The following is a 16,458-nucleotide window of genomic DNA, read 5'->3' as shown; positions in this document are numbered from 1 at the left end:
AGTCTGTTACACCAAATTATGAAAGCGTTCTATTTTATAAGAATATGAAATATATTAAGATGCATAGAAGCATGTACGTTAACACAAAGGGTGAAGATCTACTGAGTTCAGAGAAAAACACTATATCCTATGTAGAAATATGTGCTAAGTAGGCATTTTGCATTACAATTGGTAGGCGTAAACCTTATTTTGTCATGATTGTGTCCTTCTGTCTTATATTAAGCTTATCGCCCCAACAGTTTCTGCTCTCTTTCTTCTGTGGAAACGAGCGTTCATCCTCCCAGACAAAGCTGTGAGTGACAAAGTCGGGCGCGCCGGGGAAGCTAACCCTCAGATTCACACCTTCGTTGTCAGAAGGCCTTCAACGATTCCTTCCCATCACACAGCAGCAGAAAGAGACGCTCTGAATATGACGTTATATCGAGTTACAGAAAACAAGTGATTTAAGGACACCTTCCTGTGTGATGTGATTGTGATTGTTTGGAAGTTCGGACACCTCAGATTACTCACTGGTAGTCCTGCCGTGTCAGGTAAATGTATCACATTTGATCACAAAGTAAAACCATGCGTGTGTTCCTCGTCTTTTGCAAAGCCTGGCCTTTTGCTTTATGTGAATATAAAAAAACACTCATTCCAGGGGAATGATGTACTTAAAATTGTTTATTGTTTTAAAAACTCATTGAAAAGCAGTATCAACAAGCACTTCCCCGTATAAAATAAATCCCCTGTAACACAAGAGTAGAGTGCAGTTCTACAGCTCTGAACCACTTTCAGCAAGAGGAAGGGTAACGTCTTCTTCAAACACAAACCAGTGGTAATCAAATGATAACTAAAACATAAATAAGAAACGTTAAACTCAATGTCAATGTTAAATCATACTCAAAATGAGATATATTACATACATACTCCGCTTTGCAGAAATGTTTTTTCTTTTTAAATGTATAATCCAACGCACAATTTTTTATCAACACACTGAAAGAGATTCAATGTTATGCGTTTGTAATATTTATGACACTTATATTACATCTTAGGGTTACAGATTGTCTTATGTTAATATTTTAAAACGTGATTAAATATTTTCTGGTACAATTTTCTAAGAAAATTTGTTAAATATTGTAATTATCCACCGCATAGGACAAATCATAATTTAAAAAAAAGTAGCGCATATGATATTTGGTAATATGCTATGACCCTTAAAATGTATGCTACAAAACAGCATGACAGTGCAAGTCAGATTATTGTGAATTCCCAAGATTATATGGTTCACAACATCTTATGTACAAACAACACACTCTGAATAAACAGTGCAAACACAAACAACCTGTTTAAAAATAAAATTAAACATTCTCTAATGCTAACACGGTCAAAAAGGATAAAGTACAGTGTCTTATATTAAAGCAAACAGTATACAAACAATCCTCAACATTGTCCTGATGAACTGATTATATAATGAAATGTTTTTCCAATGCTGCAACTGTCACCGATGTTTAAGCTATTTCCCCAGTGTATTCTTCACATTACAGAATATAATTGTTATGGCTGTAACCAAACATAATTCAGTACATCAGTATCTTAGTGCATGTTATTGCAGGTTATGTTTAACAGTTAGTCTTTGGTATGGACATAAGGCTCGGAAACCAAAACCCTCAGGGAGCAGACATCATTCTCATCTCACCTGGTTGCATGACTTCATCACACACAGCTCTTCATCAGTGCAAAAAAGGGATTTCGTATATGACCAGTGATTTCATGAATGGAAATCCTCAGGCCACGCAGTTAAACACGCTCCTCTATTATTCAAATTAAACTCAGTGCATTTATGTAAAGAAATACAAGCATTTCAGATTGTCAGTGCGGTATGAGTGCTACGTTAGAAGAAAAAAGAGTTGAGTTACCACATTATGCAATTTAAAGAATTTAGTCAAGTCTTTTATCAGATGAAGACCTTCACATCTGAATTGAGGAAGTTGTGTGCAAATAATACAAAATGCATTTTCTGAATGCTAATGGTATGTCCCATACCTCTTCTGTTACTCAAGGATCATACTCTCAAAGTGCAGGAATCCCACATTTATGGGATTTGGTTTAATTTGTATCAAATGGTTTCTTTAATAGATTCCTTCCATTTGGATCTACAAGTAGTCAAGAGTAGAACCCTCGTGCTGGTTGTATTTATATATCTAGACAGTTAAAGAAGAAACGCTTTCCCCGTGTAAATCAAAGATCTTCATTAGTTTCTGCTACTTTAGAGTTCAACACAACGTCTCACTTTTTTCAAACTTTTGAAAAATGTGGCTTGAAAACCAAAAACCAGCAAAAGAGGTCTAATTCTACTATTGATATCATCAAGTATTCTGAGCTGTATATTGAGCAGACGTTTCATTCTAAAGATACGACATATCTTTAGAGATTCGGAGAGGCACAGAGTCTTCCTTTGTCTTTTAGCAATTAGTTTGGCTTAAAGTATTACTGTACTCCATCAAACTATTGTATGCTCTATGCAGACTCCAGCAGATCATAAGAATATATCAAATAGATTTCTAGGGGTGAATTAGGCCCTCAAACATGTCTTGTTAATATCTTTTTCAGCAATAGAAAATGTACATAAAGTAGACTGACGGCTAATGCTCCTGCAAAGAGAACTTGTGATTATTTTTTTCAATGCACACACAAATGTTGCAAATGTGACACATTATTAGTTCAGCAGACATATTTCACATTATACTTTTGTTAAGAGTTTGACACAATGATATCAAGAAAGAGTTTTGTAAAAGTCTTGTTAATAATTATCTTTTTTCATGAGTTTGCAACGTTTCTTCGTGACTGTTGTGATTTTTTTCAATGATCTTTCAGTAAAAGATTTATTTTCGCTCGGTAACTTTTGTTTACTTGGTGTAAATGCTCGTGATGAAACAATGTGAGGCAATGTCCTCTGATTAAAGGGAAATGACCAGCATTTTAATCAGAGTGCTGGGGCGCCATTGCAGTTCAGACTGGCACTTTTTAACTGGAAAAAACCTCAATGCGTCCAGAGTTGCATTACAAAGTGTAAATACCTGAAGATAAATAGACACACAAGAACTAAAGGGTAACATGTTCAACATGACCTAAAAAAAGCTCTAACTCATCAACCCGACAGTTGGATGATCTTTGCTTTCGAGCCAATCAAGTCCACTTGAATGTGCTGTGTCGCTGGTAATTTGCTGAAACAGCACATGATTCACAAACTCCTCCTCTTCGGCCGGGTGTTGATATTGCCCATGCTGCTGGTTGGGGTCAAACAGAAGGTCTGTGTCCAATGCGTTGAGGTCATTGATGCTACTGGAGAGCTCCGATGTCATTCTGATTTCACAAGGGAAATCCGCTGTTCCCGCAGTTAGCTCGGACACCGGCTCCACGAGCTGACTGCCAGCGGTAAGGCTGTTGTCTGCCAGGAGGTCTTTCACAGTGCTGCTGAAATCCAACTGCTGCTGCAGTTCTTCTCGATGCTGCTGTGAGCTCAACGTTAACAACATAGACTGGGCTTGTTGTAGATGCTGCTCTCTAGAAGCCGATTGCACTTGGCTGTCAGCTATTGAGAGCATCATTTGTTCATTAATGGCATTTTCGATGAGATAATTTGGCCTCTGCGAGCTGCATCTGCTGGTGGAGTCAGAAGTCATCAGGCTGAAGTGGTGGTCACTGCAGGAGAGGCTGGGGTCCGACTCGAGGATCTGGGTGAGGTTCATGCGTGCAGTGTAGCTGGAGGATAAATTATTGATGCCCAGCCCCCGAACGCTGTCGTCATCCAGCTTGCTCAGAAGGACATTAGCGATGTTTTCACTGTTGCAGTGTTGTCCCGGCGTGGGCCCGACCTCGGTTTGCATCATGATGTTGAGTGGCACAGAATGGCTCCTTTGCGCCATGCTGTTCACCCCAAAAGGTGTTTGACTGTGGGGAAAGATGTTCAACATCTCTGGTGTCACAGGAGAGTTAAAAGGAGACGCGACCGAACAAGGGACAAGGGGAAGGTTTCCAGGGTTCCTCTGATGCACAGCGGGACTCACACTGCGACACCGGAAAGTAGAAGAAGGTGAGTTGGTAGATTTGTTATCCAGAGGCGCCGGCACAGCGAAGCCCTCCTGCTTGCCCACGTTGGCTCCCTGCTGCTGCACGGGCGAGATGGGAGTCAAGCGCCCCAAATGGCTGTCGTGGTGCCGTGCGTGGGGGACGGCGAAAGCGTGAGGTTTTTGGAAATGTTCACCTAGTAGGCTTTGATAGCTGGGGAGGATTCCAATTCCACTGCTTGCCTTGTTTAAACCTCCGTTGCTGTTGTTATAACTGTTATTCATCCACTCCAGCCTGGTCTTGTCCGGGTGGGTAGCCATCGGCCTCTGCATGGGCTTGACTGGACTGCTGGAGATGATGCTGCCGTCGTGGAAACCAGTGATGCCGGAGTTGGAGATGGGCGTGAACGCAAACGGGTTTCTGCACTCCACTGGACTGGGAGGCACGGTGCTGCTGCAGTTGGATTGGGGAGTGCCAACTGGGGTGTGTCGACTGCTCCCCAGTGCGCTCTCCACTGGGGTTGTGGAGGCAATACGGGAGAAGGGGCTCTCTCTGGTGAAGCCTTGGACGCCTCCCATCATTTCGGATGTGGGCGTGGGAGTTGGAGTAGGTGTTGGAGTATGGATCGGGTTGCTGCGGCAGTTTGAAGCGTGATGGTAAGGAGTCATGGTCTGGATGTTAGACATTGCGTTGTCTGGCATCACGGCCTGTTGGCCCTGCAGTGTAGCACAGCCTCCAAACTCCTGCAGGTTGTTAAGTTTCATCTGCTCCTCCATCTGCACCAGCTCCTCCACAATGCTGTCTTGAGTCACATCCTCATCAAAGGTAAAGTAGTCTGTATCGGTCTGCATGGAAAGCTGGTTTGACGATGAAGCTGGATTAGGATTCAAAAAGCCTAAGGGGGTAGTACCAGGGGTAGATGAAGGATAGGTGTGTTGTTGAGGTTGTTCCAGGCTCCCTGTGGCTGAACTTCTAACATCACTCACACCTGAATGCGTTTGGAGGCCGGGGTTATTAGGTACGCCATGGAGGCTAGACATCGTGTACCCGTGCGGTTTCTGAATGAACGGGTGACTGACTGAGGTGCAAGTTTCCATAACAGTGGACATGCTTTTTCTCTGCAATGAGCTCTGTGTTGTGGCAACAGAGTAGAAGCCACTGCATCTGACAGAGGAAGTGCACGGTGCGTGCACATGAGCGATGGGGAGATTGATCATTTTTGTCTCTACCTCTCTGGCAGCTGGTGCACTTTCAGGTCGAGCTGGAGCTCCTGGCCTGAGGATGTTACCGACCATGTTTCTAATCCCGTATCCGAGACCAGCAGCGCCCTCTATTGGCTGCTGGGGTACAAAAGCCCTTTTGATCGGGGAAAAGTCTGGACTGTGGCCCAAACGTTTCCTGAGGCTCTTGGCGGACGTGAAACACTCCTTTACTGATATTAGACTGCTGCTTCCCCCAAATAAAGCTGGTGTGCTGGTGTTCAGTAAAGAAACAGTGCTGGTATTTTGAGTGGAGGGAGTTAAGGAGAAAGCCCTTGTATTATTAGCGCCATCATTACTGTTTCCGACTGTTGCCACAGTGTTAGAGCTTGTAGAGAAAATTCCATTGCAATTAGTAATGGATGTGTCCTCCATGCCCAAGAGGCCTTTGGACTGAGGTATAGGCACACTGGCAGCCCTCTGTAAGGCCCCTGGGGGCCTATTTGCTATTGTCTCTTGAGGGAAAACAACAGCGCCAGGATTTTGCATTTGGCTGTATTCATGTATAGCTTCAACTTCCATCTCAACATCGACGTTTTGAGTGTTAAAAGTCTGCCCGGAAACGGCGAACGGGGTCAGAATGGGGACCGCGGAGGTACTCCTCATGCTTTGATTGGAACTGATGTCCTCCCCCACCATAGTGCAACTAATGCCTGCGGAGGCCGGCCGCAGAGTGACGTTTGCGGGGGAAATGGTGGTATTGCTGCTGTTGGGTGCGAGCGGTACGGCTGTCACCTGGACCAAATTGACTGGGCTGACATGACATGTGGTCATCCCGGTCTTGGCGGGGCTCCTGCCGATGATCATTGTGGAGGGCGAGCGCAAAGTGATAGCGGTTGTGGCCACGGGTTTTGGCAGGATTTGAGCATAGCGTTGCCGAGCCGTGCGCTCTCCCGCTGGACTGGTAAGAATATTTTGTGGGGTTTTGGGGTTCGGTTTCACTGTCTGCACTGGCTGAGTTACCATTTGGATGTTAATAGGCAGCATTTTGCTCTCTACTGCTCCCATTGGGCTGGGCGACAACAGTTGCCTGCTTCGTTGTACCTGCAGGGAATGAAGGTATTTCAGAAGGTGCTATCAGGGTTGCAGAACATGTATTGTATTTGTGACAGGTTGGGCTATTCAGGAATATCATGCGTTGTCATTGAGGTGTAGATATGCAAAAATGTGTTTTTGTATTTAGTTCACATGAGAGGGCATTATGTTGTATCTAAGTGGATAACACATTAACCGTATTGACTGTTATGGTGAATACATCAGAAATAAATATATATTATGTATCAGAAATGCATTGCTGAGATTACTTACATGATATCATTACTAATTAACTAATGGTATATATATATATATATACAGTTTAATACACGGTACCTGGATGAAACTAAATGAGAAAATGTGTCCAAACTTTTGACAGGTACTGTACATGCTGCTGAGAGTGCTGCTCTCTCACCGCGATGGGGCTCGGGACGGCGGAGACCACGATGCCGATGGTTGGCTGAGGTGACGGAGGGGTTGGGCTGGGACAAGGGACACTGTCATCTGCCCTCTTGGTTTGTCCCTCCCCAGGTAAAGGAGAGTACAGCTTCTGCTCTTGTTGTTTCCTCTGGATCTTCCTCTGGAGCTGCTGCTTCGCGTCAACAGACGGTGAGCAAAGGGTGGTCACGTGAGGCTGGAAGGAGTGAGCCTCGGCAGTGGGGAGGAACGCTGAACCCGCCTGTGGAGGCTTGACCTCTAAAGGAAACCAAAATCAAGAGAGTAGAAATGTATCATTCTGTTATCAATAGTAAAAGGTATATAGCCTCATCATCATTATATGTAAAGACAATATGCTTTCAATATAATAATACTAAACGTCCATGCAGTTAATAAAGACTCCATGCAATAAATGCATTTATAAATTATTAACACATACAAGTTTCAGGTTTTTTAGGTTTAAAACCCACCAAAAGACACACAAAACAAAAACAAAACCCCAATATACATTTGTATTTGTATTTGTTAATAATGACAATAACTGGCTCAAACTATAGAGATATAAGATAAACAAAATGCAAGCAAAAAGTGGGCCAAACAAGCACCGACAAATTGCAATAATTACTATTACTTAATACACTTAATACAACCAGCCTCAACATCAGAAAGAAACATTCATGTATATATATTACGTTATCTAGTCTGATTTAAGTGCAAATGCATTTGGCTCTAAAAGGTCAGCAATTGTTGATATCATAATACTGTTTTGGTCCCCCGTCTCTCGCCGGAGGCTTGGATTGAGTCCGGCCCCCCCGCGACCCTCTGAGGATTGACTGAAAGATTTGTTTATCTACATATCGAATGCATAATATGCAAATGTTTGATCCGTAAAGATGAAAAAGTGTGAGGTACTTTAAAAATACAGCTGTCCTCATGAAAAAAAAGAAGCTTTAACTGACATAAACGAGCACTAGCAGGAAGCCGCCTCAAGATGCCACTGTGTTTTTACACAGGTGGCAGAAGGCCGACTCAGAAAGCGTCTGACCTGTTGAAGTGCCGCTGGCGATGGTGAGAGCAGCCAGGGACTTATTGCTGATGTAATGGCTGTCGATCAGGAAGCGAGCCAAGTCTTCCACAGCATCAAACTGGCGTTTCAGCACCTTTTGGGCCCACTCACACACCAGATCACAAGCTGCAAAGCGCACATCTTCCTTTATGTTACTCAGCTGGCTCGGGGACTCTAAGACGTCACACTGGAGGTGCACACAAAAGATTTGTGTCGTTACATTTATACATGATACATTGCATGACAGGATTTAGAGAGATCTCGATGTGCTTACCCCGTCCCCTGTTTTATGGAGGTCCAGAGAGGGTAAAGATGGCATTTGAACAAAGGGCCTCTTCCTCAGTCCACTGTAGCAATATGTAAGCTGGTGTTAAGATCGAAAACATGTGATTCCAACATCTGCCCTGTGCACGGTTCATGCCATTTTTATCAGTTAGGGTTTTAAGTTTGGATTTAAAAAAAGAAGATTATTGGACAATTCATTTTCCCAATTTTCAGTTCAATGAAAAATTAAGATTCTTTGTATATTCAAGGCCTGTTGGATATAAAAAAGGAAATCTAAAAATACGAAAAGAGTTTCCTATACTGCAGTAAAGCTACTTTAATTTAATATATATTTAATATGTTAATATTAAACCCATTTTATTACAGGTTATTTCAACTAGTGCATATTTTCAAAAAGAAATCACAATTGTGTCATTGTGTCAAGGTTAAGATCAAGGTCTCTCCCCCGTTGGCCTCTGTATTATGCTCCCGCTTCCGAGGCAGAGGAGTTTATTTCATTTCTCATCTATATTTAGAGAGCTTATGAACTGCAGCAGCAGATGGTCTCTGACCATAGACAGACCCGGACCTTTACAATCCATTCCACTGAAGGATATTTTGATTTTCCCCTCATGCCGAGTCGACGCGCCTTCATGTTCGGGAAGACATTTTTCATAATTTTTCCAAAATCGGCAGCACTCAGTGGGTGGTAGTTGAGATTGTCACAGAAGCTCCTAAAAGACACAACAGACAGAATAAATGAAATCACCGGGAAATTTCCATCAACATCATTTGAGTACCAGCCATAACTTAATGTTAATGTAGGATCAGTCTCTCTTCGCTGCATTTTCATTTGGTATATAGCCTGGCTGAAATTAATAACAATATCCGAGAAAGACAAAATACCTTTAAAATGTATCCTTGTCCCTAACTCTGAGGTCCAAGCTGACATAGCAGCCTGCAGTTCATCCGTACATCCGTTCACGCCAAATGACACTGTCGCTGGACGCAGGAACAGATTTGCACCATGGCTCATTTGTTCCATCATCAACTCGAGGAATCGTTCAGTCTTCTGAACAAATGAGCCATTTTGTTTCTTTCTCATGATGGTGAGTGATTGAAAGTACCAAATAGGTCGACTGTGGTGAGAGTGTAAAGAGAGGCAGAGCGAGCAAAATCACAGCAATTTGGTGATTTTCCACCAGTCAAGCGGTAAAACATTATTTTGCGCACTGTTTAAGAAGGGTACTCAGTGTTAGAAAGTTCAGGTATTGGAATCGGTTTGAGGAAGTAAAAAATGGTTAAAATACATCTATATCTACATTTCTGTGTAATGGTTGTTAACATAAAGCGAGGTCATCTTCAAATTTTTTTAATTTCTTTAATTTCAGTATTTTCCGTTCCATTTGAAAAAGTTGGCGTCAAATGTGATTGTAGAAAACAAAATGTTTTTTTGCTTAGAAGTCAAGCACATAACGCCTCTTTAAACCCATTTTTATCTGTCGGGCCTAAAGGCGCCAATACTTCTGGAGGGCACTGTATTTCTGATCTAAGTAGAGTTAAAAAGATAGTTACACAACACTGTCAGAGCATTTCAATGGCTCTCAGACTTTCCATTCTAATATTACCAACACATGGTGCTCTCTGTGATTCCCATGCCTGCCGCGTCTATTTATACTGTCGCTTCAGCCGCCAGTAATTTAGAAGAGAAAGAATCTCCACCAGTGGACACAGATTCAAATACATATTGGAGTCTATAGATAAGAATATAATCTGATTTAGTCTCTGTGAGCTATACACTTTATTTGTTTTATAAGAAATAGAGTGAGGATAAAAACCCCGTTGTCACGTACTTGTATTCATCATAGACCTCCTGCTTGGGAAGAGACGTCTCTGGGTATTCCTCTAAATGATGGCGGATCCAGTTGATCGCGTGCATCTGCTGTGTTCGGCTTGATGAGAGGGCACTCTGGTCACTGAGGGAAGAAGGCGACCATTGATTGATTGACAAATGACGAAGAATGTGTGTGTCATGGACATTTTACCATTCTATATCATTCACACACTAAACCTTTTAAAGACAAAACGCTGTTTTGCACTTCATCAACTGTACATTTCTATATACCTACTGTGAGAAAGCAGGTGTATTCCTACCTTTTATCAATGCAACTGCTTGGACCACAAGGCAACTTTAGGTAGAGGTATAGTTTTTCAATGTCTGAGAACTTCTCCACATCTAGCTGTAGAAATAAAAGGAAAAAAGAATATAGCCTTTATATGGCCTTTCTATTCATCAGTGTCAAGAGCTTTCCTGCCCTGGATTTAGAAGGAGAGGTTGAGCCGCTGCACCTGCGGAGCAGATAGTCGGTCCGTCCCCATTGTGAACCTTTAGTTGATGAGCTGCCAAGAAATGTTGTCTAGACATCCATGATCCCCAGAGGAGGAAGGACTTTTCCACCAGCAGGTTCACATTTGTGGTTTTGAGTCAGAATGTTTCATCAACAACTATCAGATGCATTAGAATGAATTCTGGGACATTAATCAAACACTCAACACAAAGGACAATAACTGTGACACGCCTGCAACTTTTTCCCAGCTGTACTTTGTGTTAAGTGCTAGTAAGCAAACATGGGCACGCCAACACGCCCAACGGTAAGAAGGTGACCATGGTAAACATTACACCTGTTAACCTTATCGTTGTGACAAATTTAGCTCCCAGGCTGTGGACAGCAAGTAGCTCCCGAGCTACCTGTAGCTGTTTGTGAGTGGCTCAAAGATTATGACGTTTAATTTGACGCTGTGACATTAGGCGGTGTTGGCAGACCACGGTGTTGACAAAAAGCAAAAAGTAACAAGGCCAATAGTCTGTCCTGTCCTCATTCAAATGTAACAGCAGTAACACAAACAATACACACACCCGCGCCCAACACAAGTTACATAAAATATTCAATCTTGATTCTGGCATGTCATGTACTCTGCGGTAATTCTAATTACCTTGCGTGAATACACTCTAGACTATTTAAATGAAGAGGAGAGGAACCCTTAACATCAGGGATTCTCTTTTACAGACCGTCACAAAACTAAAATGAACCATTTGCTTTAATAAATCATCAGGGCTGAACTGTTGGCCTTCTATCTAAGATGTGTGGTAACTAAATATCATTGGCATGGGCTTGAGCTACGAGCAGTCTAAGACACTTCTAACGGCGCTCTTCAAGGAAGAAAAAGAACACAATATCAGGAGAATAAAGAGCAGTTTGAACCCTGTTGGTTCAGTTGGCAGCAGATCATGTGCGAAGTAAGTCACCTCCCTTGAAAGTATTCCTTTTTTAAATTTAGTTTTCCTTTGAAAAGGTTCAACATAAGAAGAGTTAAAGTGGAAGAAATACCTCTACAAAGTGATTTCAATTCATAGCAAACATGAAGTAGTTGTTAGTTGTCTGCAATAGCATTATGAGCCATACTGGATCTGGATGTAGAGCTGTGCAAAACCAGTTGAGGTGACTCAATCTACTGGTGCTGGGAAAAATTAAAAAGATCTGGAGGTGTGAAGCTAGAAAGATGTGAGCTTAACAGATATGTAGGACTCCCCTCATCTCTGCTTGGGGCTACATAAGCAACTACTGGCGTTAAAGACAGGTTGTGAGTAATGCACGTTTTGACAGGAAGATTACTGTTGACGGGCGGCTTTTTCTATGAAACACTTATTCCCATTTCTGGTGTAAACCTGCATATTTTTAACATAGTATCCCCACTGCGGGGGGGGGAAGGAGTGAGGCGCATGAATTAAATTGTTTATGACTTTAAACCCAGCAGGTTGGAGATATGAGACATTATTAATATGCTGCATACGAGCAGCTTGAATGACTGCATTATATTACCTCTTAAAACAAAGTTGTTATCAGCATGTAAACACAAGAATGGTGTACATTTTAGGAGTGGATATCTGATTCATTTAGGCGTGTTTTGTACAGCTTTTGCACCCCATTTCTGACACGCCATGCAGTGTTTGTCATCCAGAGTGAGAGCAAGGAGAGATGAGGAGGGAGAGTGGAGGATGACGACACAAGGTTACACAAGGTCAAAATACATTTTGGACTTTCTTTTTTTGAAAGGCATGAGGAGGATGAGGGTAGATGAATCAGTCTGTATTAACAACTACATGACATCACACATTATATATAAAGTATTACATAAGGGCTCCCAAAGTCCTGGCCAACTTGTACTAACCTTGGCTCCATAATTATTTTTTGCTTTATGGGTTTCTTTTATTAAAAGCTGAAACATAATCCTTGGATATTCAGCTAATTTAATTGGTATTTTGGCTCATTATAACATGAATTACATTTACAACTACATGTGTTCAACATGTAGGTTTCAGCGCCCATGAGGTTTAATGTTTACGTCACACTCAGGGAGCTGGACATTATCAAAATGTGTGTATATATATATATATATATATATATATATATATATATATATATATATATTATGTACTATTATTGTCAAAATAGCAACTGTGCTGGCATGTGCAACACTGGATACCACTTTATGCCACATCTTTCATTTGTACTCGACTTCCTCTCTTTTTAACAGGTTAGGAAATTGACTCACACAAAACCACTACAATTACAACAAGTAGTAGACATTGAAACATTGATCTAATAACTAAAATCTCTGTAAATGTGAGGATTTATGCTGTCTGTTTCATAAACATATGTTTGTTTTGAAATGTTGACTGAATAAAAACAAGCATTTAAAAGAACATCACTTTGCCTCTTTGGGACTTATGGTTCTTGTTTTTTATTACTTTTCGAGATGATTTAACTATTAATGAAGAAACAAATTTTGTGAGTTAAAACAAGTCAATGAAACTTACCAGAATGTTTTCCACTTTTGATTGAACCGATTTACTGCAAAACAGAGACAAAGCATAAATTAGTATCAAGCCTATGTAACATGAACGCTTGTGTCTAAAGTGTATTTATTTATAAAGCGGAGGAATGTTTGGCATGAGACAACCCTCCCTCCAGCATCTCTCAGATCATGTATCCCAGGACCAGGAACACATGTTGTCACATGTAAAAAGAGGTAGAGAGGCGGCCGCTATGGCAACGTGGTCTCACACGTTAAATCACTGAGTAAATCTATTATACGTATAAGACACGCACACACAGGTTGTTGTCAACTGTCACCTGGCCCCACCGGGCAGGTCGGAGCCTGGAGATTTGTTATAGGCCACGACAACAACAGTTCACTTTAATGCACTGTTACTAAGGAGCTACGGACCTCTCAGTGCTGAAAGGCCGACATTGAGCTGTTTGTTAGGCCGATTTGGCAGAGATGCCAACTGACACCTGAGGCATTGAATCGAAAAAATAAATGCTAACTTTAAATCAGACTTAAACTATGTATCATTTTAAGGTGTAATTCAGTCTCTGATTTGGTGGCTTAACCGAAAAGCAGCAGGAAAAGTAGCAATTGACTATAGTTTGTCATTGGGGATTAAAATATAGCTGCAAACGAACCTGCTAACCCCGACTAAGACGGTCACTCGACCATGAACCACTCAGCCGCTCAAGTCAACATCAATATTTATGGTCTAATCCTCTTAAAGGTTAAAGATTTAGGGAGCAGGACAAATTTCCGATATCCCCTTATGTTAATGGTGGCGTGTTTCAGCTGCGGTTTTCCTGCAGACGTTTCACCTCTGAACTGTTGTGCTTTCTAGTAGTTTGACATTTAAATGATACTTGAGTTCATTCACATTCAGAAATAAAAGGCTACTCTCAGTCAGGACACAGCCTTAAATATCAACAACATTGGACAATAAGTGCTACTGGTGAACAGAAGTACTTTTTCAAATGTGACATATCTTAACCCAAACATCATTCAATTAATGAATACAACATTATATCTGACAGATGTAGATATCTGACAGATTAGAATACAAACAACTGCTATATTATTGCTATTATAAAAAAATAGTTAAACTGACTGCCGTCTTTATAACATTTTTGCATTAATTTTGATTTAATACATTTTCCTTTTCAATCTCGCAGTGATTCAGTGTTCTTTCTATTTTTTGAATATTCACGGTTATTTAAAACTGGTAATTTCATACTCTTAGGTCATTTGTAATCATGTGCTTCTGTCTAGTATTTTTTTGGAAATAGTTATTTGTAGCCTAAAACCAGGGAAAGACATGTGAGCTGAGGGAGCTCTTTTAAATAAACTCTTTTGAGAATGATTTGAATAATATCATGGCTAAGTCTGGGAGATGAGAGTGGTTTTCAAAAACAGATCTTGGCAATAAACATGTCATTATATTTTTATTTCAAGGGTTACATGAGCTACACGCCGGAGCTGTTGGTTTCAGCATGTCGGTGGTCTTTTGATGACGCAAATACAGGACCCGTGAATGTAGATGACCATTACGGTGACACTGACTTCAACAAATAAAGAATCTAGCAAAAGAAAACAAAGGTGTGAGGTGAAAGATGGGGTGAACTGGTGCAATGTTGTCTTTACTAATGTAAAAGAAAAAGTACACAGAACTATAGGAGCAGAATTACTCCATCGGTTTTATATGATCATGTATTACAATATCAGATTTTGATTACAGGCGCATTAAGGCAGTTGGTAATTTATGAAAATGTATTTTAGTCATACACGCTCAAACTGTCGCTACATCCTGAAAGTACACAAGACAGATTTGTGAAAGGATTCTGGTACGTCTGCTTCCTTTTAGTGCTAACAATGGCATTTGAAAGACTAAATCAACCAATCAGAGCCGAGGAGTCTCTGACGCGGCCGTCAATCACTGCTCGCGAACTGATCAAACTGTCAAAATAGCCCATGTCGATCAAATAGGAGTTAAGATTCTGTTACGTTATGGCCTGCTTACATATTTTAGAGTACTCTTCTGCTGTAACATTAGAAGGACTGCTATGTTAAGTGGGCGGCGCTTGATTTTGGCATCAAATAATTGAAATATGGCGGCGGGGTCAAAAACTTGAGGCATCTTTTGAGTTGTTTGAAGTTGCTTTGACTGAGCTGGAGCTGCGAATAGGGGAGTTATGTAACAAGACATGTAACTACATAATTCTTCCTAAGTAAATGTATTTTATTACATTGCAACACTGTCTACGTCACCGTAAAGCTGAGCTTTATAAGGTATGCCAGCTTACAACCACTCCAAACAATGGGTACATTTCTTCTAGTATTGTGATATGCTTAGGTATGTAACACTTGCTCTGAGTACTTCTATCCAATACTGCTTTTACCTCAATGCATTTCAGCTGTTTGCATTTCTTATTCAATAAAATGTATCTGACAGGTATATTTTACAGTTTAATACCTTGTACATTGATTATGAAATCACTCTGTATGTATATCTTGGTGATTGGTGCGATGCAAGAATGAAATGGAACAAAATAACATTTCTGCTCAACAAGTGCTGTTTACACCTCATGCTTGTACATTTTGCAGACACTACTTAATGTAATTTCACATAGCAGCAAGATATTCCACGCAGGAATACCTGCATTAAGCATTATTACATTGTGGTACTACTTCTCTCACTTAATACTTTGACCTCTGGGTGCTGAGAACAATAAAATAAAATGTGCCCCCCCCTGAAAACATCCCCGCGTGCACAGCGGTAGTGAGTGCACACGTCCTCACCAGATGGAGTTGTTGATCCTCAGCTGCAGAGCACTGGCCTCGGCGCCCTGCAGCCCGGTGAGCAGGCCGGGCTGACTCCTCGCCCCGCGGTCCGCGTGCTGCTGGAGGTCCTCCTCGGCCATCGCGCTGGGCCTCCGTACGAGCGTGCACTGGACGGGGGGGCGGAAAGGCGCGGACGGTGTGAACTCGGGTCAGACAGCATGGACCGGGGGGCATCGCGATGCTAATGGGACAGCAGCGCGCCTTGTTGTTTTTGTTGTTGTTGTTGCCATCCAGTCCGTCTCCGACATCGCGAGTATCCAACACGTGGGGAATTAAAGACGTGTATCAACTAAAGCGACGTGTTGCTGTCAAACGCGACGCGGTGCACGGGGTGTAAATAGTGAACGGAGAGCTGCGAGGCACCTGGCTCTTCCCTGCAGCGCTCCTCGCGTTGTGGGATCGCTGTGTGCACGGAGAGTGAGCTGTTCGACATGCGCAGGCGCACTGGGACCCACAGCGTTAACAAACAACATGAGAGGAGACGTTACAGAGCACGTTGCTATGGATGTCAGTTGATAAATATGGACGCTATTATTTTGTATAATAGTAAAGAATAAACAGAAATATTATGAAAATATTATTGATCAATGATTAATGTTATCGTAATAATGTGTGTTGTAA

The 16,458-nt window shown here is 41.7% G+C and overlaps 1 protein-coding gene across 1 annotated transcript; it reads right to left on the bottom strand.

Annotated features, from left to right (window-relative positions):
- Nucleotides 1–642: 642 nt before the first annotated feature.
- On the bottom strand, nt 643–16,247 carry LOC120832600 (DNA-binding protein RFX7). The gene is made up of 9 exons (XM_040199013.2): nt 15,796–16,247; nt 12,989–13,022; nt 10,264–10,349; nt 9,963–10,085; nt 8,727–8,843; nt 8,120–8,204; nt 7,825–8,032; nt 6,757–7,037; nt 643–6,350 (listed from the first exon to the last, which is right to left on the bottom strand). Exons 1-9 carry the CDS (start codon nt 15,915–15,917, stop codon nt 3,120–3,122), a joined length of 4,287 nt encoding a protein of 1,428 aa, XP_040054947.2. The 5' UTR covers nt 15,918–16,247; the 3' UTR covers nt 643–3,119.
- Between the last annotated feature and the right edge of the window lie 211 nt (nt 16,248–16,458).

This window comes from Gasterosteus aculeatus, chromosome 12, assembly GCF_964276395.1.
Source record: "Gasterosteus aculeatus chromosome 12, fGasAcu3.hap1.1, whole genome shotgun sequence".
Lineage (NCBI taxonomy): Eukaryota > Metazoa > Chordata > Actinopteri > Perciformes > Gasterosteidae > Gasterosteus > Gasterosteus aculeatus.
Note: the sequence above shows the minus strand (reverse complement) of the source record. Positions and strands in the feature narration are given on the sequence as shown.